Below are 19,378 nucleotides of genomic sequence, written 5' to 3' on the forward strand. Positions count from 1 at the left end.
TATAACGCTTTTACAATACAGATTGTTTTAAAGCAGCTTTACAGAGATAACAGGAAAATTAAGTTTGTTTCTGCTGTACAGCAGATCTAGAAGAAAATAATGTCACAGTCCAGCTTAAGTAAGTTCAGTGATGGTTCATTTTTGTTGTAAAAAAGTTATTAATTTAGTTCATTTATATATATATATATATATATAGCCGCTTTGGAGCAAACCGTGATGTCATCGTCCAGCTCATTTCAGTTCTCATATAATGGTGTTAATGCAGGCAGATCAATAATATTGTTGAATATGCTTTATTACAGGCTCCTAATGTTGTTTTGGCGTCTTCTACAATAGTTTTCCATCCAATGAAAAGCACGTTAATGTCCTCATAATCTCCACTGCAGCTTCAGCTCTTTCTCTCAGTGTCTGAAACGCTTCCATCCAAGATTCAGTCTCTCTAAGCTCCGCCTCTCTGAGAGCTGCTCTGCTCTGATTGGTCCGAAATCAAACACTCATTATCATATCTGATGAACAGTAATGATGGCGTGGGTTTTACCGTATCAATCTCAGAAAACAGCGTCTTCTCGACATGAACAACACAAACCAAACTCTTCCAGTCTCAGATACACTACAGTGTTTGAGGGCGGGGCTAAGAGACACTACTCAGCCAATCAACACCACAGGCTGGCATTATGCAAATTAGTTACAAAAATATTATGAGACTGAATTACTGACGGCTCATTTCAGGCATTTCAGAATCGATTCGTTCTTTTAAGAGAAAATAATTTAATTTATCTGCACTTTGTAACCTTGCACACCTTTTACATTCACAAACAGCTTTATTACACTCTACATGAAACGAAATATCATAATAGGGGAACTTTTTTGTTGTAACCTAATGTAGGCGTGTTAAATTATATTTTTGGACTTGGACAAAAGCAGTGAATTTAGATGTTTCCACTTTTACATGCAACGTTTTACAGTGTTATATAAACATCAGTAAATTGGCGATATGTTTTGGTCTCTCTGTCTTGAACTCCTTTTTCCTTTTGAAAATGCCTCACTGAATAATTGATTAAACTTCAAATGCTCCAATATCAAGAGTTTTGAGCCAAATAGATTCGATGTAAGAATCTCAGTAACACAATACAGCAACATTATTTTATTTTCGCTAGTCTATAAAGCTGAAATCGGAGACCATATTAAAGGTTATTTTTGTGGCTTCAAGCTCAATATATACTCCTAAAAGCCGTGCAATGCAGCAACCCAGATTACAGCTCCTATTTTTGCTGCGTGGCAAACGCTGAACTCAGCGGAAAACCTGCTTAAAAACGCCCTATAAACCTATATTGTTGATATCATAAAATAGTGGCATGAACTACTCACTTACTGTTGAATTTGTAGCTTGATGTAAGTTCCACACACAGAGATAGACATAAAAACACACTTTCTGTTCAGTAAACCGGACTGAATTCAGGACCTATTATGCTTTTTCTTCATCTTTCTTCAGTGTGTAATGTTCTTCTCTATATCAGTGTCAGTGTTTCTGAACTCCTGAAACGCCTCCATTGTAGTCTTGAGTTTCTTCCGGGAACGAACACGTCACAATATTCCTCATTATAATAATTCATGCGCAGAATAAAGGGGCGGGGCCTGGTTGAGTTAGTTAGTAGTGTGGTTATGGTAAGGGGCAGGACTTTCCCAAACAAACACGCTCAACCAATCACAACACACTGCTCCAGCCGACCAATCAGAGCACAGTGTGCTTTTCAGAAGGAGGGGCTTCATAGAGACAGGAACTAAACAGAGCGTTACTGACAGACTGGGAAGAGAGGAGCCGCAACAATGGAGAATACACTCAAAAAAATACCTCATCAGTTGAATGTATATTAATCATGTGGCAAATTTCCACATAAAATTACTACATTGATAAAGCTGTTTGTAATCATGTCTGTCGGATGTAATCAAACTATTTCTATCTGAATTATCACAATTACATTGACCTAATGTAATTTTCCTCAAAATCAAACTTAATAGTATTACATTGACCTAATGTAATTTTTTTGAAAATTAAACTTAACAGTATTACATTGACCTAATGTAATTTTTTTGAAAATTAAACTTAACTGTATTACATTGACCTAATGTAATTTTCCTTGAAAGTCAAACTTACTGTATTACATTGAACTAATGTAATTTTTCCAGGGTAAAATATAACTTATTACACTGACCAATGTGTTTTTCTATAGGTCTAACAGAATGGCAAATATTCAAAATTGACTATATTGTGCTGATCATAGAATTGCTTCCATGCATGTCTTTCACATTGTTGCATACATTAAAAAATATGCCATTACAGTATGCACACCAAAAAAGCAAACAAATCAAATAGCAAGTCAAACAGTTTATTAATTTCATAATGCTATAAACAGTTATAACAGAAATGCAGACAAAACTAAAAAAAACAACTAAAAACTGATCTACTCAAATCAAACATCTTCAGCTAGCCTTTGTCCATCCAGATTCAGTTTTTGAAAGACCTCGAAAGTATGCTGCAGGTTGGATGGGTACCTCAGATCCAGAGAATAAATTATGTCCATAAGCAAAGTGATGGCACACAGCACAGTCTGAATTACAATTGACACTTCTTTTGGTGGTTGTTGTGCACCCTCCGCATGGACCACACAGATCCTTAGGACCATCTCAGCTTGCTTTCTCAGCCTTCTCACAATCCTTGAAATTGGAGAACACAAGAAACACAAACAGTGTGTGTGTAATGGTCAAAACAACAAAACATCCCACTAAACTTGCATTACAAACAGAAATATATATATATATATATATATATATATATATATATATATATATATATATATATATATAAATGTATTAAAATAAGTCTCTTCTGCTCACCAAGGCTTCATTTATTTAATCCAAAAACAGTAATATTGTGAGATATTTTTACAATTTAAAATAACTTTTCTTTTTGAATATATTTTAAAATGCAATTTATTTCTGTGTTGGTAAAGCTGAATTTTCAGCATCATTACTGCAGTCTTCAGTGTCACATAAAAGCTTTTATAACATTATCTTCTACCGTTTGGAAAGAAATTAATAATTTTATTCCGAAAGGATGCATTAAATTGATCAAAAGTGACAGTATAGACATTTATTATGTTATATTATTAATATTATGTTTATTCTATTTCAGATAAATGCTATTCTTTTGAATTTTCTATTCCTCAAAGAATCGTGAAAAGAAATTGTACACAACTGCTTTCAACATTGATAATAATAAATGTTTGAGCAGCAAATCGGCATATTAGAGTGATTTCTGAAGGATCATGTGACACTGAAGACTGGAGTAATGATGCTGAAAATTCAGCTTTGATCACAGGAATAAATTACAATTTAAAGAATGTGGATCCTGGATATGTGGATTACTGTTTTTGTGGTATTTTGGATCAAAAGATAGCCTTGGTTCTACGTCAGAGCATCGGAGCGTCCCCGAATCTTTCTCCAGCGTCCTTGGCAGGGCGGCGGGAGTGAATTTTGCCGCTCTCGCCGGCGGCCATGTGAACGTACAGTACAGTAACTCATCCTCATGTTTTTCCAACCCCGTAAGACTTTCGTTCATCTTCGGAACACAAATTAAGATATTTTTGATGAAATCTGAGAGCTGTCTTACTCCTTCATAGGCTTCTTTGTAATTGAAACTTGCCAGACCAGAAAGTTAGTAAAAACAATGTTTAAAATAGTCAAATTGACTACAGTGGCTCAACTTTAAGTTTATCAAGCGACACAAATACTTTTAGTGTGCAAAAAACATACAAAAATAACAACTTTATTTAACTATTCATTTTCTTCTATGTGGGCATCTGAGTGAGTTCACATAGTGTAACAGCGCAGCGCTTCTGGGTTGTACGTCAGAACGTAGGCTCACTATTGGCTGACGCTGGTCATGTGTGTGATGCATGTGACATACAACACATAAGCGCTGCGTTGTTGCACTATAAAGCTGGTAAGTCCCGCCCCTTCCGCTAACACCGCTGGACCTCTAGGTTGAAAAATCGTCAATGCAAGTGAATGGGAGAAAATAATTATTTTCTGGTCCCGTTTGAATTGTGCCATGAATGTGAACATATGTTGTCTGTGAATTTTTTATATAACTTTTCATGTTACGAGTTTGACAGTATATGGTATGATTCTTCGGCTAGCAGTTGTGGAAAAGACATAACGAGAAAGACTACATGTCGCCTATGTGACGTCACCCCATAAAGTTGACTTACCCGTGGTTTTCGCCAACCTCAATGATTTTGTCCTCTCCCTGAAAGAAGGCGGTGAAGTGCACCAAAGACACAGCCATGTTTAGCGGGATCCGTGAGCTAGTGTCCGTGTGCGAATGGTGGTGGCGTTTCAAACGCGTCGAAAGCAGCGAAGAGTTGTAGTCCACAAAGTGCTCTCACACAAAGTCTAACCGTATCAAACTTCTACCAGCTAAATTGTAGCATTCTTCACACGAAAGATTATATACAAAAATTCACAGACAACATATGTTCACATTCATGGCACAATTCAAACGGGACCAGAAAATAATTATTTTCTCCCATTCACTTGCATTGACGATTTTTCAACCTAGAGGTCCAGCGGAAAGGGCGGGACTTACCAGCTCTATGTGAACTCACTCAGAGGCACACATAGAAGAAAATGAATAGTTGAATAAAGTTGTTATTTTGGAGTAATGACTGAAGTCGTATATTGTTTGCGCACTAAAAGATGCTAAAAATTTGCGTGGCTTGATAAACTTAAAGTTGAGCCACTGTAATCACTTGGACTATTTAAAACATTGTCTTAAATAACATAGAAGCTTTTGAAGGAGTGAGACGGCTGTCAGATTTCCTCAAAAATATCTTAATTTGTGTTCCAAAGATGAACGAAAGTCTTACGAGGGCTGGAACAACATGAGGGAGAGTAATTACTGACAGAATTTTCATTTTTGGGTGAACTAACACTTTAATATTAGAAAAAAATACACAAAAGTTAAGAAATAACTGTTCATGTGTAGAAATTGGATATACATATTTAAATGTGTTTAAGCATAGCTTAAATATAACATACCTCATCCAACACAGCCAAAATGTTGTATATCTTTATTTGAACAACTCCTTGGGCACTGCAGAAGAGACTTTGATGAGCCTGCAAGCAATATGAAAATGAATGTTGATTTAGTTAATCATTAGTTAATCAAGTGAATGTGTTCTTAATCCATGGTCATAATAATTGCATTGTAGCTGCCTCATAATACATTCCTCAGGTAAATAAAGACAAACAAAAAAATGGCAGTCTCAGCTTCTTCTGGACACTTTTACTTTGTTATACCCATTCATAATCATATGAAAGAGGTCCACCAGTCGACCATCGTAAGTGCTGACTGATGGTGACACGGTGCGCATGGATGTTCCATTATTCCCTATGCCGTCCGCAGCATGGCTCGCAGTGCCCTTCGAACTAAACATGTTTGCTCCCTTTGGATTCGAATCTCACTCAGATGGCGGAATGCTCTCTGTTACAATCCACTATACGGTCGATTAGAACGCACTTCGAATCACTCTGGCGACTCATTACTGAGTAAAAGATTCGTTCAAAATGAACGACCCATCACTGGAGTAGATTGTATATTTTTACATTTTAGATATATATCATTATTTGTTATATATTACTGAATTTATGCTTTTAAAAAAGATGCCGCAGAATGTGACGTCATATCACGACCGTTGCAAAGTGCGGATTACTGTCAGTAATGCGATCGCTTCCTTACTGTATCACCAGAAAATGAGATTCTTATAGTTTAAACAATACACAAAACAAAACACCTCAGAATACAGACAATTGTAACATCTCACAGACTTAAAGCTAATGGTAAAACTAATTACTGATTTCAATGTCAACGACGGAAACGTTTTTTTTTTTCACCATGGAATACAGCTTCGCCTAACAAAGTGTACATAGGGGGTAAAATACTTTTTTAACTGTAACTGGGTATGAAATTGCATTGTTATTGTTAGAAATGTCTTGAATAACGTTACTCACCCAACTTTAGCAGGATCCGTCGAAAGTTCTCGACTCCAATCAATGGCGGCAAAAAAAGTTTCTCGAACACAGTCCACAGCTCTCAGTGACACGCGCAGTAGGCGGGGTCAGGCCGCAAACGTAAATTTCAGTCATTGATCCAAGTAAATTCACTCTCATTACATGTACAACCTAGGTAATTTACATTTCTTCAAAAAAACAAAAATACATTTCCTTATAAATGTATAATATTTGAATTGATCTAAAATGAGTGATTTATGTTCATCCAATGAATGCCCATGAGCACTTTTTTGAGTGTATGAGGAGAATAATCAACATTCAAGCAGGAAAACCTGTTCTAGTAGAGCCTGAAACAACATCAAGACTGTAAAAGGGTATAATGTGTCCTCTTTAAGCTGTTTATTGCTGCTGTCTGTGGTTTAGGCTCTGTTTCGTGTAGATTAATGAGCAGGCGCATGTAAATGTGTTGCTCCTCCAGAATGTAAATTAAATTTCAGTTAATTTAAATGGTTCACTCCTGACAAGCATTTTATAATTGATCCTCAGTGTAACTAACCTAGAAAACCCTTAATTATGAGGATTTCTGGTGCAGAAACGCCGTCAGTGTTGAAACTCGACATAAGCCTGCAGACTCAGTTTCTGACCGTTCTTTTGTTCCCATCTCTGACTTTCAGTGAATCTGATAAAAGCTCAGGACTCGCCTGAGAATGTCAGTGACCTTCACCATCCTCATTTAAGAAATCTGTCCTGAAAGTCTTTCTGTGTGAGACTCAGCGGCCGATGCTGGAGAGAGGAACCGCTGGAGGATTCAACGAAAGACAGAGATGTGAAGAAGAAAGACAAATGCACCAAAAAATAGACGAGTGCAATAAGCTGAGTGAGAGAGAGAGAGAGAGAGAGAGAGAGAGAGAGAGAGAGAGAGAGAGCAGACCGTTTGGTGTTTTTAATGCATCTCAGCTCAATAATCCTCTGTCTCAGCAGCTCGAATGCAGTTTAAACAAGACCTGCTCGATACACAGCTGTCTGTCAGTGTCATATTGCATTCATTATTCACAGTAGAAGATAACGTCTAACAAAACAAAGTCTTGATGATGTTTCAGGCTCTACTAGAACAGGTTTTCCTGCTTGAATGTTGATTATTCTCCTCATATTCTCCATTGTTGCGGCTCCTCTCTTCCCAGTCTGTCAGGAACGCTCTGTTTACTTCCTGTCTCTATGAAGCCCCTCCTTCTGAAAAGCACACTGTGCTCTGATTGGTCGGCTGGAGCAGTGTGTTGTGATTGGTCGAGAGCTTCGAGTGTGTTTGAGAAATGTCCCGCCCCTTTCCATAACCACCAGTTTAACACACTACTAACTAACTCACCCAGGCCCCGCCCCTTTATTCTGTGCATTAATTATAATGAGGAATAATGTGACGTGTTCATTCCCGGAAGAAACTCAAGACTACATCCATCCTCTATCTATTTATCATCCATCTATCCATCCATCATCTATCTATCTATCATCCATCCATCTATCTATCTATCTATCTATCTATCTATCTATCTATTTATCTATCTATCCATCCATCATCCATCTATCTATCTATCTATCTATCTATCTATCATCCATCTATCCATCCATCATCTATCTATCTATCTATCTATCCATCATCCATCTATTTATCTATCTATCCATCTATCTATCTATCTATCTATCTATCTATCTATCTATCTATCTATCTATCTATCTATCCATCATCCATCTATCCATCTATCTATCTATCTATCTATCTATCTATCTATCTATCCATCATCTATCTATCTATCTATCTATCTATCTATCTATCTATCTATCTATCTATCTATCTATCTCTCCATCCATCATCATCTATCTATCTATCTATCTATCATCCATCTATCCATCCATCATCTATCTATCTATCTATCTATCTATCTATCTATCTATCCATCATCCATCTATTTATCTATCTATCAATCATCCATCTATCCATCCATCATCTATCTATCTATCTATCTATCTATCTATCTATCTATCTATCTATCTATCTATCTATCTATCCATCATCTATCTATCTATCTATCTATCTATCTATCTATCTATCTCTCCATCCATCATCATCTATCTATCTATCTATCTATCTATCTCTCCATCCATCATCCATCTATCTATCTAACTATCTATCTATCTATCTATCTATCTATCTATCTATCTATCTATCTATCTATCTATCTATCTATCTATCTCTCCATCCATCATCTATCTATCTATCTATCTATCTATCTATCTATCTATCTATCTATCTATCTATCTCTCCATCCATCATCTATCTGTCTATCTATCAATCATCCATCTATCCATCCATCATCCATCTATCTATCAATCATCCATCTATCCGTCCATCTGTCTGTCTGTCTCATTGTAAACATGATTGTAAGTGAACAGCAGCAGTGGAGAGAGGGATGGAGGGATGGAGGGATGGATGGAGCTGATTAAGTGCTAGTGTATGATCTGTGCTGGACTGAAGTCATTAGAGCGTATCCCACAATCCCCCTCACACTCCTCTCCTCTCCTCTCATCTGCGGGTGCTTTATCTTCCTCTGCTCATCCCTCGCTCTTCAATCCGCTCGTCATTTTCATCTCCTGTGTTATTCTGGGCAGTTATCAGATGATTAAAACAGATGTGTGTGTGTGTGTGTGTGTGTGTGTGTGGATCATCTCATCTCTGCAGACTCGCTCAGACTCTAGAAACACTGTGTGCTTCTTCTTTATGATGCTCATTATGATCCTTCAAGCTCACAGACATAAACTCTATTTTAAGAGGCGTCGGGGAAACTGAACTCACTGAGAGCAGAGGTGCGGCGTTCTGTCATCACAAACGTGCAGCGCTGTCTGCGTCCTACACAATTTAATGTGTGTGTGTGTGTGTGGGTGAGAGAGAGTGTGGGTGTGTGAGAGTGTGTGTGTGTGGGTGTGAGAGAGTGTGGGTGTGTGAGAGTGTGTGTGTGTGTGGGTGTAGGTGTGTGTGTATGGGTGTGAGTGTGAGTGTGGGTGTGTTAGAGTGTGTGTGTGTGTGTGTGTGTGTGTGTGTGTGTGTGTGTGTGTGTGTGTGTGTGTGTGTGTGTGTGTGTGTGTATGTGTGTGTGCGAGTATGTGTGTGTGTTCGAGTGTGTGTTCGAGTGTGTGTGTGTGTGTGTGTGTGTGTGTGTGTGTGCTCGAGTGTGTGTGTGTGTGTGTGTGTGTGTGTGTGTGTGTGTGTGTGTGTGTGTGTGTGTGTGTGTGTGTTTTTCTGCTCTGTAGACTTTGATGCTCTTCTGAGGATCAATTAAAGCTCATGGGACTAATTAATGACTGAAGCGCTTAATGTGAAGTGTGTGTGTGTTGCAGTGTGTTGCTTCACCTCTAATTGCTTTCATGTTTAATTATAACAGGCAAAGCTTCCATGTGTTACATATTATTTCATGCATGTCATGTGTTTGTGAGATATTTTCAAATTGCAGTTTCACTTTATAAAAATCTATCTGTCCGTCCGTCCGTCCGTCATCCATTTATCCATCCATCCATCCATCCGTCCATCCGTCCGTCCATCCATCATCCATCCATCCGTCCATCCATCCATCCGTCTTGTCTTTAAGCCAGTGATGTGAGTTGAGGCAATCTTTATCAGTGACTTTAAGTGTCTTTCCTGTGTTTGCCTTTCTAATGGTGTATTTTCGCCTTTGTGCTCCTATTTCTTTTTCTTTTCTACATCACAATAATATTGTAATGTTTTGTTTTTTCTGTCAGATCACTAGTAAAAGTGTAACTGTGAATCCTATCCAGTCTCTTTCAATCTCTCGTACAGTAGTGTGTGTAAATTTGTACTTTTGAAATGGATATATGGCATACAGAAGAAGCGCAGCTTTACATTTCAATACAGTGACTGTCATCCAAACTGTTGCCATAGTTTACATCAGGGAATACTCACACACTGCAGTGTTTTATTGACAACATGTCTTAGCATTTTAGACTATCTTGTTTGTGAACAATGACACAAGGACTTTTCATTCTGATGGCACTGATATGTTCATTGACATAAATACTTGAACTAAATATGTTGAGTAAGTTACAGGCTTTTGCAGGTGATCCAGTGTGTGATGCTGTTTGTACGAATGCACATACTTCTTTGCAAATATTAAGGATGATTTGAGAAATGCACCAAAGCGACTGAGAAAAACTGTAAACTGACACGTCTGATCATAAACCTGCACACGTCAGTCTGTTCATAAGTGTGTGTGTCGGTGTCTTTCAGGGGAAGCCGTATGTTTTTGATAAAGTCTTTCCAACGAACTGCACGCAGGAGCAAGTGTACAACACCTGTGCCAAACAGATCGTTAAAGGTGAGTGTGTATGAACGCGAGTCAAAGATCGATATCGATTCTTCAAAACTACACCCCCCCCCCCAAAAATGGTTTTAAGTCAGTTATTTATATCTTTTGCTGTCGTGTGTCAGTAGGAAATATCAGTTTACATTTCCAAACATTCTTTTTGCCATTAATTGTAATAATCCAGTGAGATTTGTGTATGCACAAGGAGTCTGACAGCAGCCGGTCTGATCTGATCTCACCATCATCGAGTCCGTCTGTGATTACATGAAGAAACAGAAGAAACTGAGACAGACTAAATCCAGAAGAACTGCGGGAACGTCTCCGAGACGCTTGAAGAAACCTTCCTGCAAAGCTACAGTACTGTGAAGAGCACTGGCACTTTTAGTGTTAAAATGCTGTAAAGTGAGAATGCTTTCAAAAATAAAATCACAAATTGAATTTATTTATGATTTAACTTCTATTAACTAATTCAAATCAATATATGGCGTAACGACCCTTTGCGTTTAAAACGGCTTTTGTCCAGGTACACTTGCGAATAGTTCTTCAGGGAGCTTTGCAGGAAGGTTTCTTCAAGCATCTCGGAGACGTTCCCGCAGTTCTTCTGGATTTAGTCTGTCTCAGTTTCTTCTGTTTCTTCATGTAATCACAGACGGACTCGATGATGGTGAGATCAGATCAGACCGGCTGTTGTCAGACTCCTTGTGCATACACAAATCTCACTGGATTATTACAATTAATGGCAAAAAGAATGTTTGGAAATGTAAACTGATATTTCCTACTGACACACTACAGCAAAAGATAAAAATAACTGACTTAAAGGAGAACTCCGGTCAATTTTAACATTGAGCTCATTTTTTTGTACATTTGGAGTGCTGTCAATACAGAGAACAACGACAAAAATCGGTGTTGCCTACACCGTGTTATCCTCTTTTTAAAATGTGCACCCTGTTGACTTCAATGGGGCAAGTTTTAAACCTGCTTTTAGCCTCTTAACATCCTTGATGTGTCATTACAAGTGCACAGGTCATGTGAGTGATTCCTTCAGAGTGAACACGAGTGGATCTGACTGCAGTAGATGTGAAAGATATGAATAAAAATGATGTTTATTTAGCCAGCGCTCATACCTGTATTTACATCCTGTTTTCGGTCGAAGTCCATAGTAATCGATTGTCGAGTTCACGCGCATGATCATAGGTACTAAACCAATGCACGTGAACTCGACAATCGATTACTATGGACTTCGACCGAAAACAGGATGTAAATACAGGTATGAGCGCTGGCTAAATAAATATCATTTTTATTCATATCTTTCAGATCTACTGCAGTCAGATTCACCGTGATCACTCTGAAGGAATCACTCAACATGACCTGTGCACTTGTAATGACACATCAAGGATGTTAAGAGGCTAAAAGCAGCTTTAAAACTTGCCCCATTGAAGTCAACAGGGTGCAAATTTTAAAAAGAGGATAACACGGTGTAGGCAACACCGATTTTTGTCGTTGTTCTCTGTATTGACAGCACTCCAAATGTACAAAAAAATGAGCTCAATGTTAAAATTGACCGGAGTTCTCCTTTAAAACCATTTTTTTTGGGGGGGGGGGGGGTGTTTATTAACATGCCTAAGACTTTTGCACAGTACTGTATATACTGTAAATAACTGTCCAAATATCTCTTTTTGCCCACAGATGTTCTGGACGGCTACAACGGCACCATCTTTGCATACGGACAAACATCCTCTGGTAAAACCTACACAATGGAGGTAAACCTGCTTCTGTTTACTCATTATTGAAGAAACTATTCACGTTCCAAACCCGCATGATTTCTTTCTTCTGTGAAACACAAAAGCAGATGTTTTCACATTAAAATGTGCTTATTGCTTTCTCCATCAGGGAAAGCTGCATGATCCTAACGGAAGGGGAATTATCCCGAGGATTGCTGAAGACATCTTTAACCACATTTACATCATGGATGAAAACCTGGAGTTCCACATTAAGGTGCGAAGACAACTGAGTTAAAAGCCATTTGCAGATCCTGTTGTTTTCTAGTGAAGAAATGAAAAGCGTTCAGATAATTCCACATCATTAGCCGATCTCGTTTCTCTCTCAAGGTTTCCTACTTTGAAATCTACATGGATAAGATCCGTGACCTACTTGACGGTGAGTCAGTGTGTGTTTTGTCTTAGGTCGACCTAAATACATGCAGAGAACGAACACTGGCTTTGCTATAATTAAAATGCATTAATATCATTTATTCTGCTGGTATAATCTATTTAAACTGGATATAAAGTGTGCTCTGAGGAATTAACCATTTATTTTACGATCGTTTTTATGCACATTACCGTTCAAAAGTTTGAGGTCAGTAAGATTTTATTTCTTGAAAGAAACTAATACTTATTAGTTACTTATGCATTAAATTGATCAAAAGATTCTATTTCAAATAAATGCTGTTCTTTTGAACTTTCTATTCATCAAAGAATCCTGAAAAATAAAATGCATCAGTTTCCACAAAAATATCTAATAACTATTTTCAGCATTGATAATGCAAATCATCATATTAGAGTGATTTCTGAAGGATCATGTGACACTGAAGACTGGAGTAATGATGCTGAAAATTCAGCTTTGATCACAGGAATAAATTACACTTTACTATATATTCACATAGAAAACAGATGATTTACATTATAATAATATTTCACAATTTTTACTGTATTTTTGATCACATAAAAGAGAGCAGAAGACACTCTTTCAAAAACATTAAGAAATCTTACCGACCCCAAACTTTTGAGCGCTAGTGTATTTAGCTGAAAACCCCCGTAAAACGATCAATCCTCAACAGTCAAACACCAGCAACCCACAAATCTCAGCGTTTGAGCCGTAGATAAGAGCGTTTGTGTTCACATCTGCTGTGTGAATACATGATCAGGCTGAGGGACAACAACTGCTCGTCTGTGTTTGAGCTGCTGAGTCACTGAGCAATCTGGGAAGATACCTGCGGACAGATGGAGGAGAGAGAGAGAGAGAGAGGGGGGAGAGAGAGAGAGAGAGAGAGAGAGAGAGAGAGAGAGAGAGACAGAGAGAAAGAGAGAGGGAGAGAGAGAGAGAGAGAGAGAGAGGGAGGGAGAGAGAGAGAGAGAGAGAGAGAGGGAGAGAGAGAGAGAGAGAGAGAGGGAGAGAGAGAGCGAGAGGGAGAGCGAGAGAGAGAGAGAGCGAGAGAGAGAGAGAGAGAGGGAGAGAGAGAGAGGGAGAGAGAGAGAGAGCGAGCGGGAGAGAGAGAGAGAGCGAGAGAGAGAGAGAGCGAGAGAGAGAGAGAGATGAGTAATGAAACAGACAGATAGAGATCGACAGGCGCTGAGAAGATGAAATATGAAGCGAGATGACGTCAGTCTCGCTGTATCTATATTTGATTTAAAGGAAACTGACGTTCACATATGCGGTTTTATATCTGCCTCGACTCGAATGACTCGCCGTGTATGTGTGTGTGCGTGAGTGTGTGTGTGTGTTGGTCTGATTAGAGACGCGTCTGTCTCGAAGGCTTGTTACTGTCATCATAAACTCAAGGCCTCTCTGTGCATGTGCATGTGCTCATTAAAGGAATAATTCAGCTAAAAATGAACAGATTCTGTCATCACTTACTCGCCCTCGTGTCACTCCAAACCCAGACTTCTGTGGAACACAAGCAGAGCCGGCTCTCCCTATAAGCGAACTAAGCGGCTGCTTAGGGCCCCGCCGCCACTAGGGGGCCCCCTAACTACAGATGGTACTCGCCGGTGTCGCCGCGGTTTAACAGTCAACCAACCGTGTAAAATCGTTGTCTTCCCTGGACTTGGAAATTTGACCGCAAAAATGAAACGGGTCCATCCATCGGGTGCAAAGAAAAAAAAAAAATCCCATTATAGTAGAGCTACTACTCTAACGAAATCCAGATTTTAAGCAGTTTTTACTATAGAATTATTTTTGCATGCATTTTTTAACTTGGCACATTACACACAAAGAGCCGCCTATTGCATTTTCCGCACAATCCGCGGTGATATTTCACAGCAGCCTCGGGAGGGTGCGTTAAATTGGACATTATCCCATTATAGTAGAACTACTACTCTAACGAAATCCAAATTTTAAGAAGTTTTTACTGTAGAATTATTTTGTAATTCATTTTTGAACTTGAACATTACACAATGCACAAAGAGCCGCTTATTGCGCCTTCAGCCCAATTCGCGGTGCTATTTCACGGCAGCCTCGGAGGGTGCGTTAAAGTGGAAAATATCCCATTATAGTAGAGCTACTACTCTAATTAAATCCAGATTTTAAGATGTTTTTACTGTATAATTATTTTGTTAAGATTTTTTGAACTTGACATTACACAATGCACAAAGAGCCGCCTATTGCATTTTCTGCACAATTCGTGGTGCTATTTCACAGCAGCCTCGGGAGGGTGCGTTAAAGTGGAAAATATCCCATTATAGTTAGAGCTACTACTCTAACGAAATCCAAATTTTCAGCAGTTTTTACTGTAGAATTCTTTTTGTATGAATTTTTGAACTTGGCACATTACACAGTGCACAAAGAGCGGCCTATTGCTTTTTCTGCACAATTCGCGGCGCTGTTTCTCGGCAACCTCAGAGGTGCGTTAAAGTGGACATTATCCATTGTAGTAGAGGCACTACAACGAAATCCACATTTTAAGCAGTTTTTACTGTAGAATTCTTTTTATATGATCTACATGTAACGTGTAATGACACTGTAAAATGTAAAAAGTGTTACCTAGAGTTTTTATTAGCCTAGATTTATATTTTATAACTAAACATTTGATATAGGCCTACACATTTGGCTAATGATTGGTCGCTGAAGTAGTGTTTTTGTAGTTGGAATATATAAAAAATAAGTACCAACTCAAACTAGAATATTTTGTAGAATTTTTAATCTATTTGATACATCAATGTTTAAATCACTTTAGAAGGAAGCAAAGAAATTACTGGTCCAACTACTCCCTCTTTTTAAAGTGTGGAAAAGGGAAAAGAAGTTCAAAGATCGAGACTCCAGCAACACCTGTAGTAGGCCTATATGCAACAACTTTATTGAAGATTTTTTAATACTAAAGGTTTTAAGCTGCCTAGTGGACAAAAACAGTTAGTGCTCTTTTAAAATTTACAAAGCATTCAGACAGTAATAAAGTAGATGTAGAAATTTGAATAAAAATAGAAACTTTACTTTTACTGTTTCAGTGAGTGTACTTTAATAAGCAGTAAAATAATTGTGGGCAATCATGTTAAAGAGGTACAGATGAAATGTGTAAGGGTTAGATTGTATACAGTTGCTGGTTTGCGGTGGCAATACTCCGTTATTCACTGCAAAGCAGGGCCCCAAGATTATCCTGCTTAGGGCCCCCAGATTTACAGAGCCGGCACTGAACACAAGAGAAGATGTTTAGCAGAAAGCTCATGCTCTCACTCTTAGAAAAAAAAGGCTAAATGGGGTTCTAGACTCAGTTTTAAAGTGAGCCAAAAATGTTCTATGTAAGGAGAAATGTCTTGTGATATCACAACTTTCTAGTGATAAAGTATGTTTACGAGCTGTTTAATTCATAAAATGAGATCAAAATTTTTAAAAAGTGTTAAAAACAAAATTGATGAATTAAAACGAAATGCATAGAATGATCCTAAAAGCACCTAAAAGGAACCCCTAAAAGTTTCTAAATATCAAACTCTGACGGAAGCATTTAAGCTTATATATAGAAACTTTTCTTCTAGTGATGCAATAATGAAGACAGAAGAAACACCTTAAAAGCATCATAAAAATATCAAAACGGTAGTTCATACAACCTGCACTGTATATTACAATTCTTCTGAAGTTATGAGAGATTTGTGAGTGAAACAGGCTGAAATGCAAGACTATTTTAATGATTTGCATGGTGTTTTTTGAGCTTGAAGGTACGAATCCTCATCATGCTAAACATTGTTTGTGTTCGACAGAAGAAATGCACTGAAAAAAATGGTTTAGGAACAATTTTCTCAATTAATTACAAAGAAACAGCAAGTAACACATTGAAACTTTGAAGTAGAAAGACTGAAATCGGATTATCTTGTAAAACATGCTCTTTGATTTCAGTGTAAAGTTGCATGGGTTTGGAAATTGGAACGGCTGAATTTTCTTTGTTCTTTCCCTTTTGTTCTTTCTCCCTCATCCTCCTCTCTCTCTCTCTCTCTCTCTCTCTCTCTCCCTCATCCTCCTCTCTCTCTCTCTCTCTCTCTCTCTCCCTCATCCTCCTCTCCCACTCTCTCTCTCTCTCTCTCTCTCTCTCTCTCTCTCACAGTGAGTAAGACAAACCTGTCTGTGCACGAGGACAAGAACCGAGTTCCCTATGTGAAGGTGAGCCGATTCTCTCTGTCGAGATGCAGGAACCGTGAACATCACTGATGTTTGAGCAAGCAAATCTTCCTTCATCTTCTCAAATAAATGAGATCATTATATTATGAAAACTCTCAGAACTCAAAACTGCAAACATATCATAAATACACTAAATAAAACTGATGTAGAGACTATTTTCACTCAGAAATTGCTGTTAAATTTCACAAACAACTACAAAGAAATGGCAAGTAACACATTGAACCTAAACAAAAAAAAACAGTATTTTATTTTATTTTCATTTCAGTTTTATTTACAATTTAAATTTTTTTTTTACAGTGTAGATATTATTTCCCTTAGTAGTGTATAGTATCATAATATTGTAACATATATCATATATTGTATCATCATATCCTATCATGTATCATATATCATAACATCTGGTATTGTTAGATAAAGACGTGCAAATAAGTTTAGTCTTACAGTGTGTGTGTGTGTGTGTGTGTGTGTGTGTGTGTGTGTGTGTGTGTGTGTGTGTGTGTGTGTGTACAGGGTTGTACTGAACGTTTTGTTTCCAGCCCTGATGAAGTGATGGATGTTATTGACGAGGGAAAAGCCAATCGTCACGTCGCTGTTACAAGTCAGTTTCTCTAACCCTAACTTTCAGAATAACCCCAGGATTACTGCACATCACAGATCATTGCTGAAACTGTGGCTCAAGGGCTCGATTCCCCGGGAATGCATGAACCGATCAAATCTAAACCTTCAATGCCATACAAGTCGCTCTGGATAAAAGCATCTGCCAAAATGCATAAATATAAATGTAGAAGTAAAGATGGTTACGGACACACTATAAATTCCCAGCTATCAGGGAACGTTCTTTCAGTAAGGGATAATGTACATCCAGCCGGTTGTTATCTCAGAATAAACCCCCTTCAGGGGTGTGTGTGTGTGTGTGTGTGTGTGTTGTTATCTCAGAATAAACCCCCTTCAGGGGTGTGTGTGTGTGTGTGTGTGTGTGTGTGTGTGTGTGTGTGTTGTTATCTCAGAATAAACCCCTTCATGTGTGTGTGTGTGTGTGTGTGTGTTGTTATCTCAGAATAAACCCCCTTATGGGGTGTGTGTGTGTGTGTGTGTGTGTGTGTGTGTGTGTGTGTGTTGTTATCTCAGAATAAACCCCTTCGTGTGTGTGTGTGTGTGTGTGTGTGTGTGTGTGTGTGTGTGTGTGTGTGTGTGTGTTGTTATCTCAGAATAAACCCCTGACAGGATGATGAGGACCCCGACGCGAGGGGTCTTGCATCAGCCTGAAGGGGTTTATTCTGAGATAACAACACACACACACACACACACCCCTGAAGGGGGTTTATTCTGAGATAACAACTGACTGGATGTACATTATCATGCTTATTACACGCCTATTTGCCACATAAGTAACTAATTAGACACGAAATATTGATCTGAGTTGAAATATTTTATTAGGTGTTTAAGCGTAAAGCTTCGCGGATAGAGCAGTTTCAGAGGCGAGTTCAAACAAGACGGACATTTAAGAGATACGGTATACAGTCATAACACTTATTACACAACATTTCACCACATAAATAATTATGGGGATAAGAGATATTGATATCAGATTAAACGGTTTTAAAATCGTGCCTGTTTGTATCTCATAATCCAACAGCGTATATACAAAACACAAAATGGCCGCCGCTGCGTTTGTATGAAACCAGAGAGAGCGAGTCCACGATACTGGATGGCATAATTAAATAACTGTACACAAAATATTGATTCGACTGAGTTTTAATATTTTATTAGTAGAGCGTTGGCGCTTGCAACGCCAAGGTCATGGGTTCAATTCCCAGGGAAAGCAAGAACTGATAAGAATGTAAATGTGTAGCTTGAAATGCAATGTAAGTTGCTTTGGATAAAAGCATCTGCCAAATGCATAAATGTAAATGTAACCCGGATGAGCCTGCGTTTCTGATTTGAGCGGTTGTTATCTGGGGAATAACATACCGCTGGATGGTGCTATTGACCAATCAGAATCAAGTATTCCACAGAGCCGTGTAATAAGTAACATTAATAGAATAGAATGTTCGTTCAAAATGATCTGGTCCTTAAAATGTTATCACAGAAATGCTGCTTATACATCATTCATGGAACACTTGAAAATGTAACGTTTTTTTAAATGTAACTACTTGTTTCAGAACGTTCCGAGAATATTCAAAAGTAACATTCCCATAATGTTTGAAGAATGATCAAATGGAATGTTCCCTAAACGTTCAAGAAAAAACGGATGTTTTGAACATTGAAGACTGGAACTTTTGTGACTGGTGTGATGTTGTGTGTCAGATATGAATGAACACAGTTCCAGGAGTCACAGCATATTCCTCATCAGCATCAAACAGGAGCACGTGGAGACGGAGCAGAAACTCTGCGGGAAACTCTACCTGGTGGATCTGGCCGGCAGCGAGAAGGTGCGTTCATAGCCTCATGAAAGTGTGTGTCCTCCTGCAGGACGGAAATACATCTCTTTAATGTCTCAAACGTTACTCCTAGAGTGAGATTAAATGGAGAAAAAGATTGCGTTAATCCCGCATGCT

At 38.3% G+C, this 19,378-nt stretch overlaps 1 protein-coding gene across 2 annotated transcripts in view; it reads left to right on the forward strand.

The window, feature by feature from the left end:
* The window catches only part of kif5ab (kinesin family member 5A, b), a 581,587-nt gene that overhangs the window by 4,795 nt on the left and 557,414 nt on the right, over positions 1 to 19,378 (forward strand). For both annotated transcript variants that reach the window (XM_079883525.1, XM_079883524.1), the window contains exons 2-8: positions 10,364 to 10,451; positions 12,126 to 12,199; positions 12,330 to 12,434; positions 12,548 to 12,596; positions 16,747 to 16,802; positions 17,331 to 17,418; positions 19,128 to 19,252. In XM_079883525.1, coding sequence (XP_079739651.1) covers positions 10,364 to 10,451; positions 12,126 to 12,199; positions 12,330 to 12,434; positions 12,548 to 12,596; positions 16,747 to 16,802; positions 17,331 to 17,418; positions 19,128 to 19,252 — 585 coding nt within the window. The remainder of the gene's footprint in view (positions 1 to 10,363; positions 10,452 to 12,125; positions 12,200 to 12,329; positions 12,435 to 12,547; positions 12,597 to 16,746; positions 16,803 to 17,330; positions 17,419 to 19,127; positions 19,253 to 19,378) is intronic.

Source organism: Squalius cephalus (genome assembly GCF_949319135.1).
Source record: "Squalius cephalus genome assembly, chromosome: 10".
In the NCBI taxonomy this organism is placed as follows: Eukaryota; Metazoa; Chordata; class Actinopteri; order Cypriniformes; family Leuciscidae; genus Squalius; species Squalius cephalus.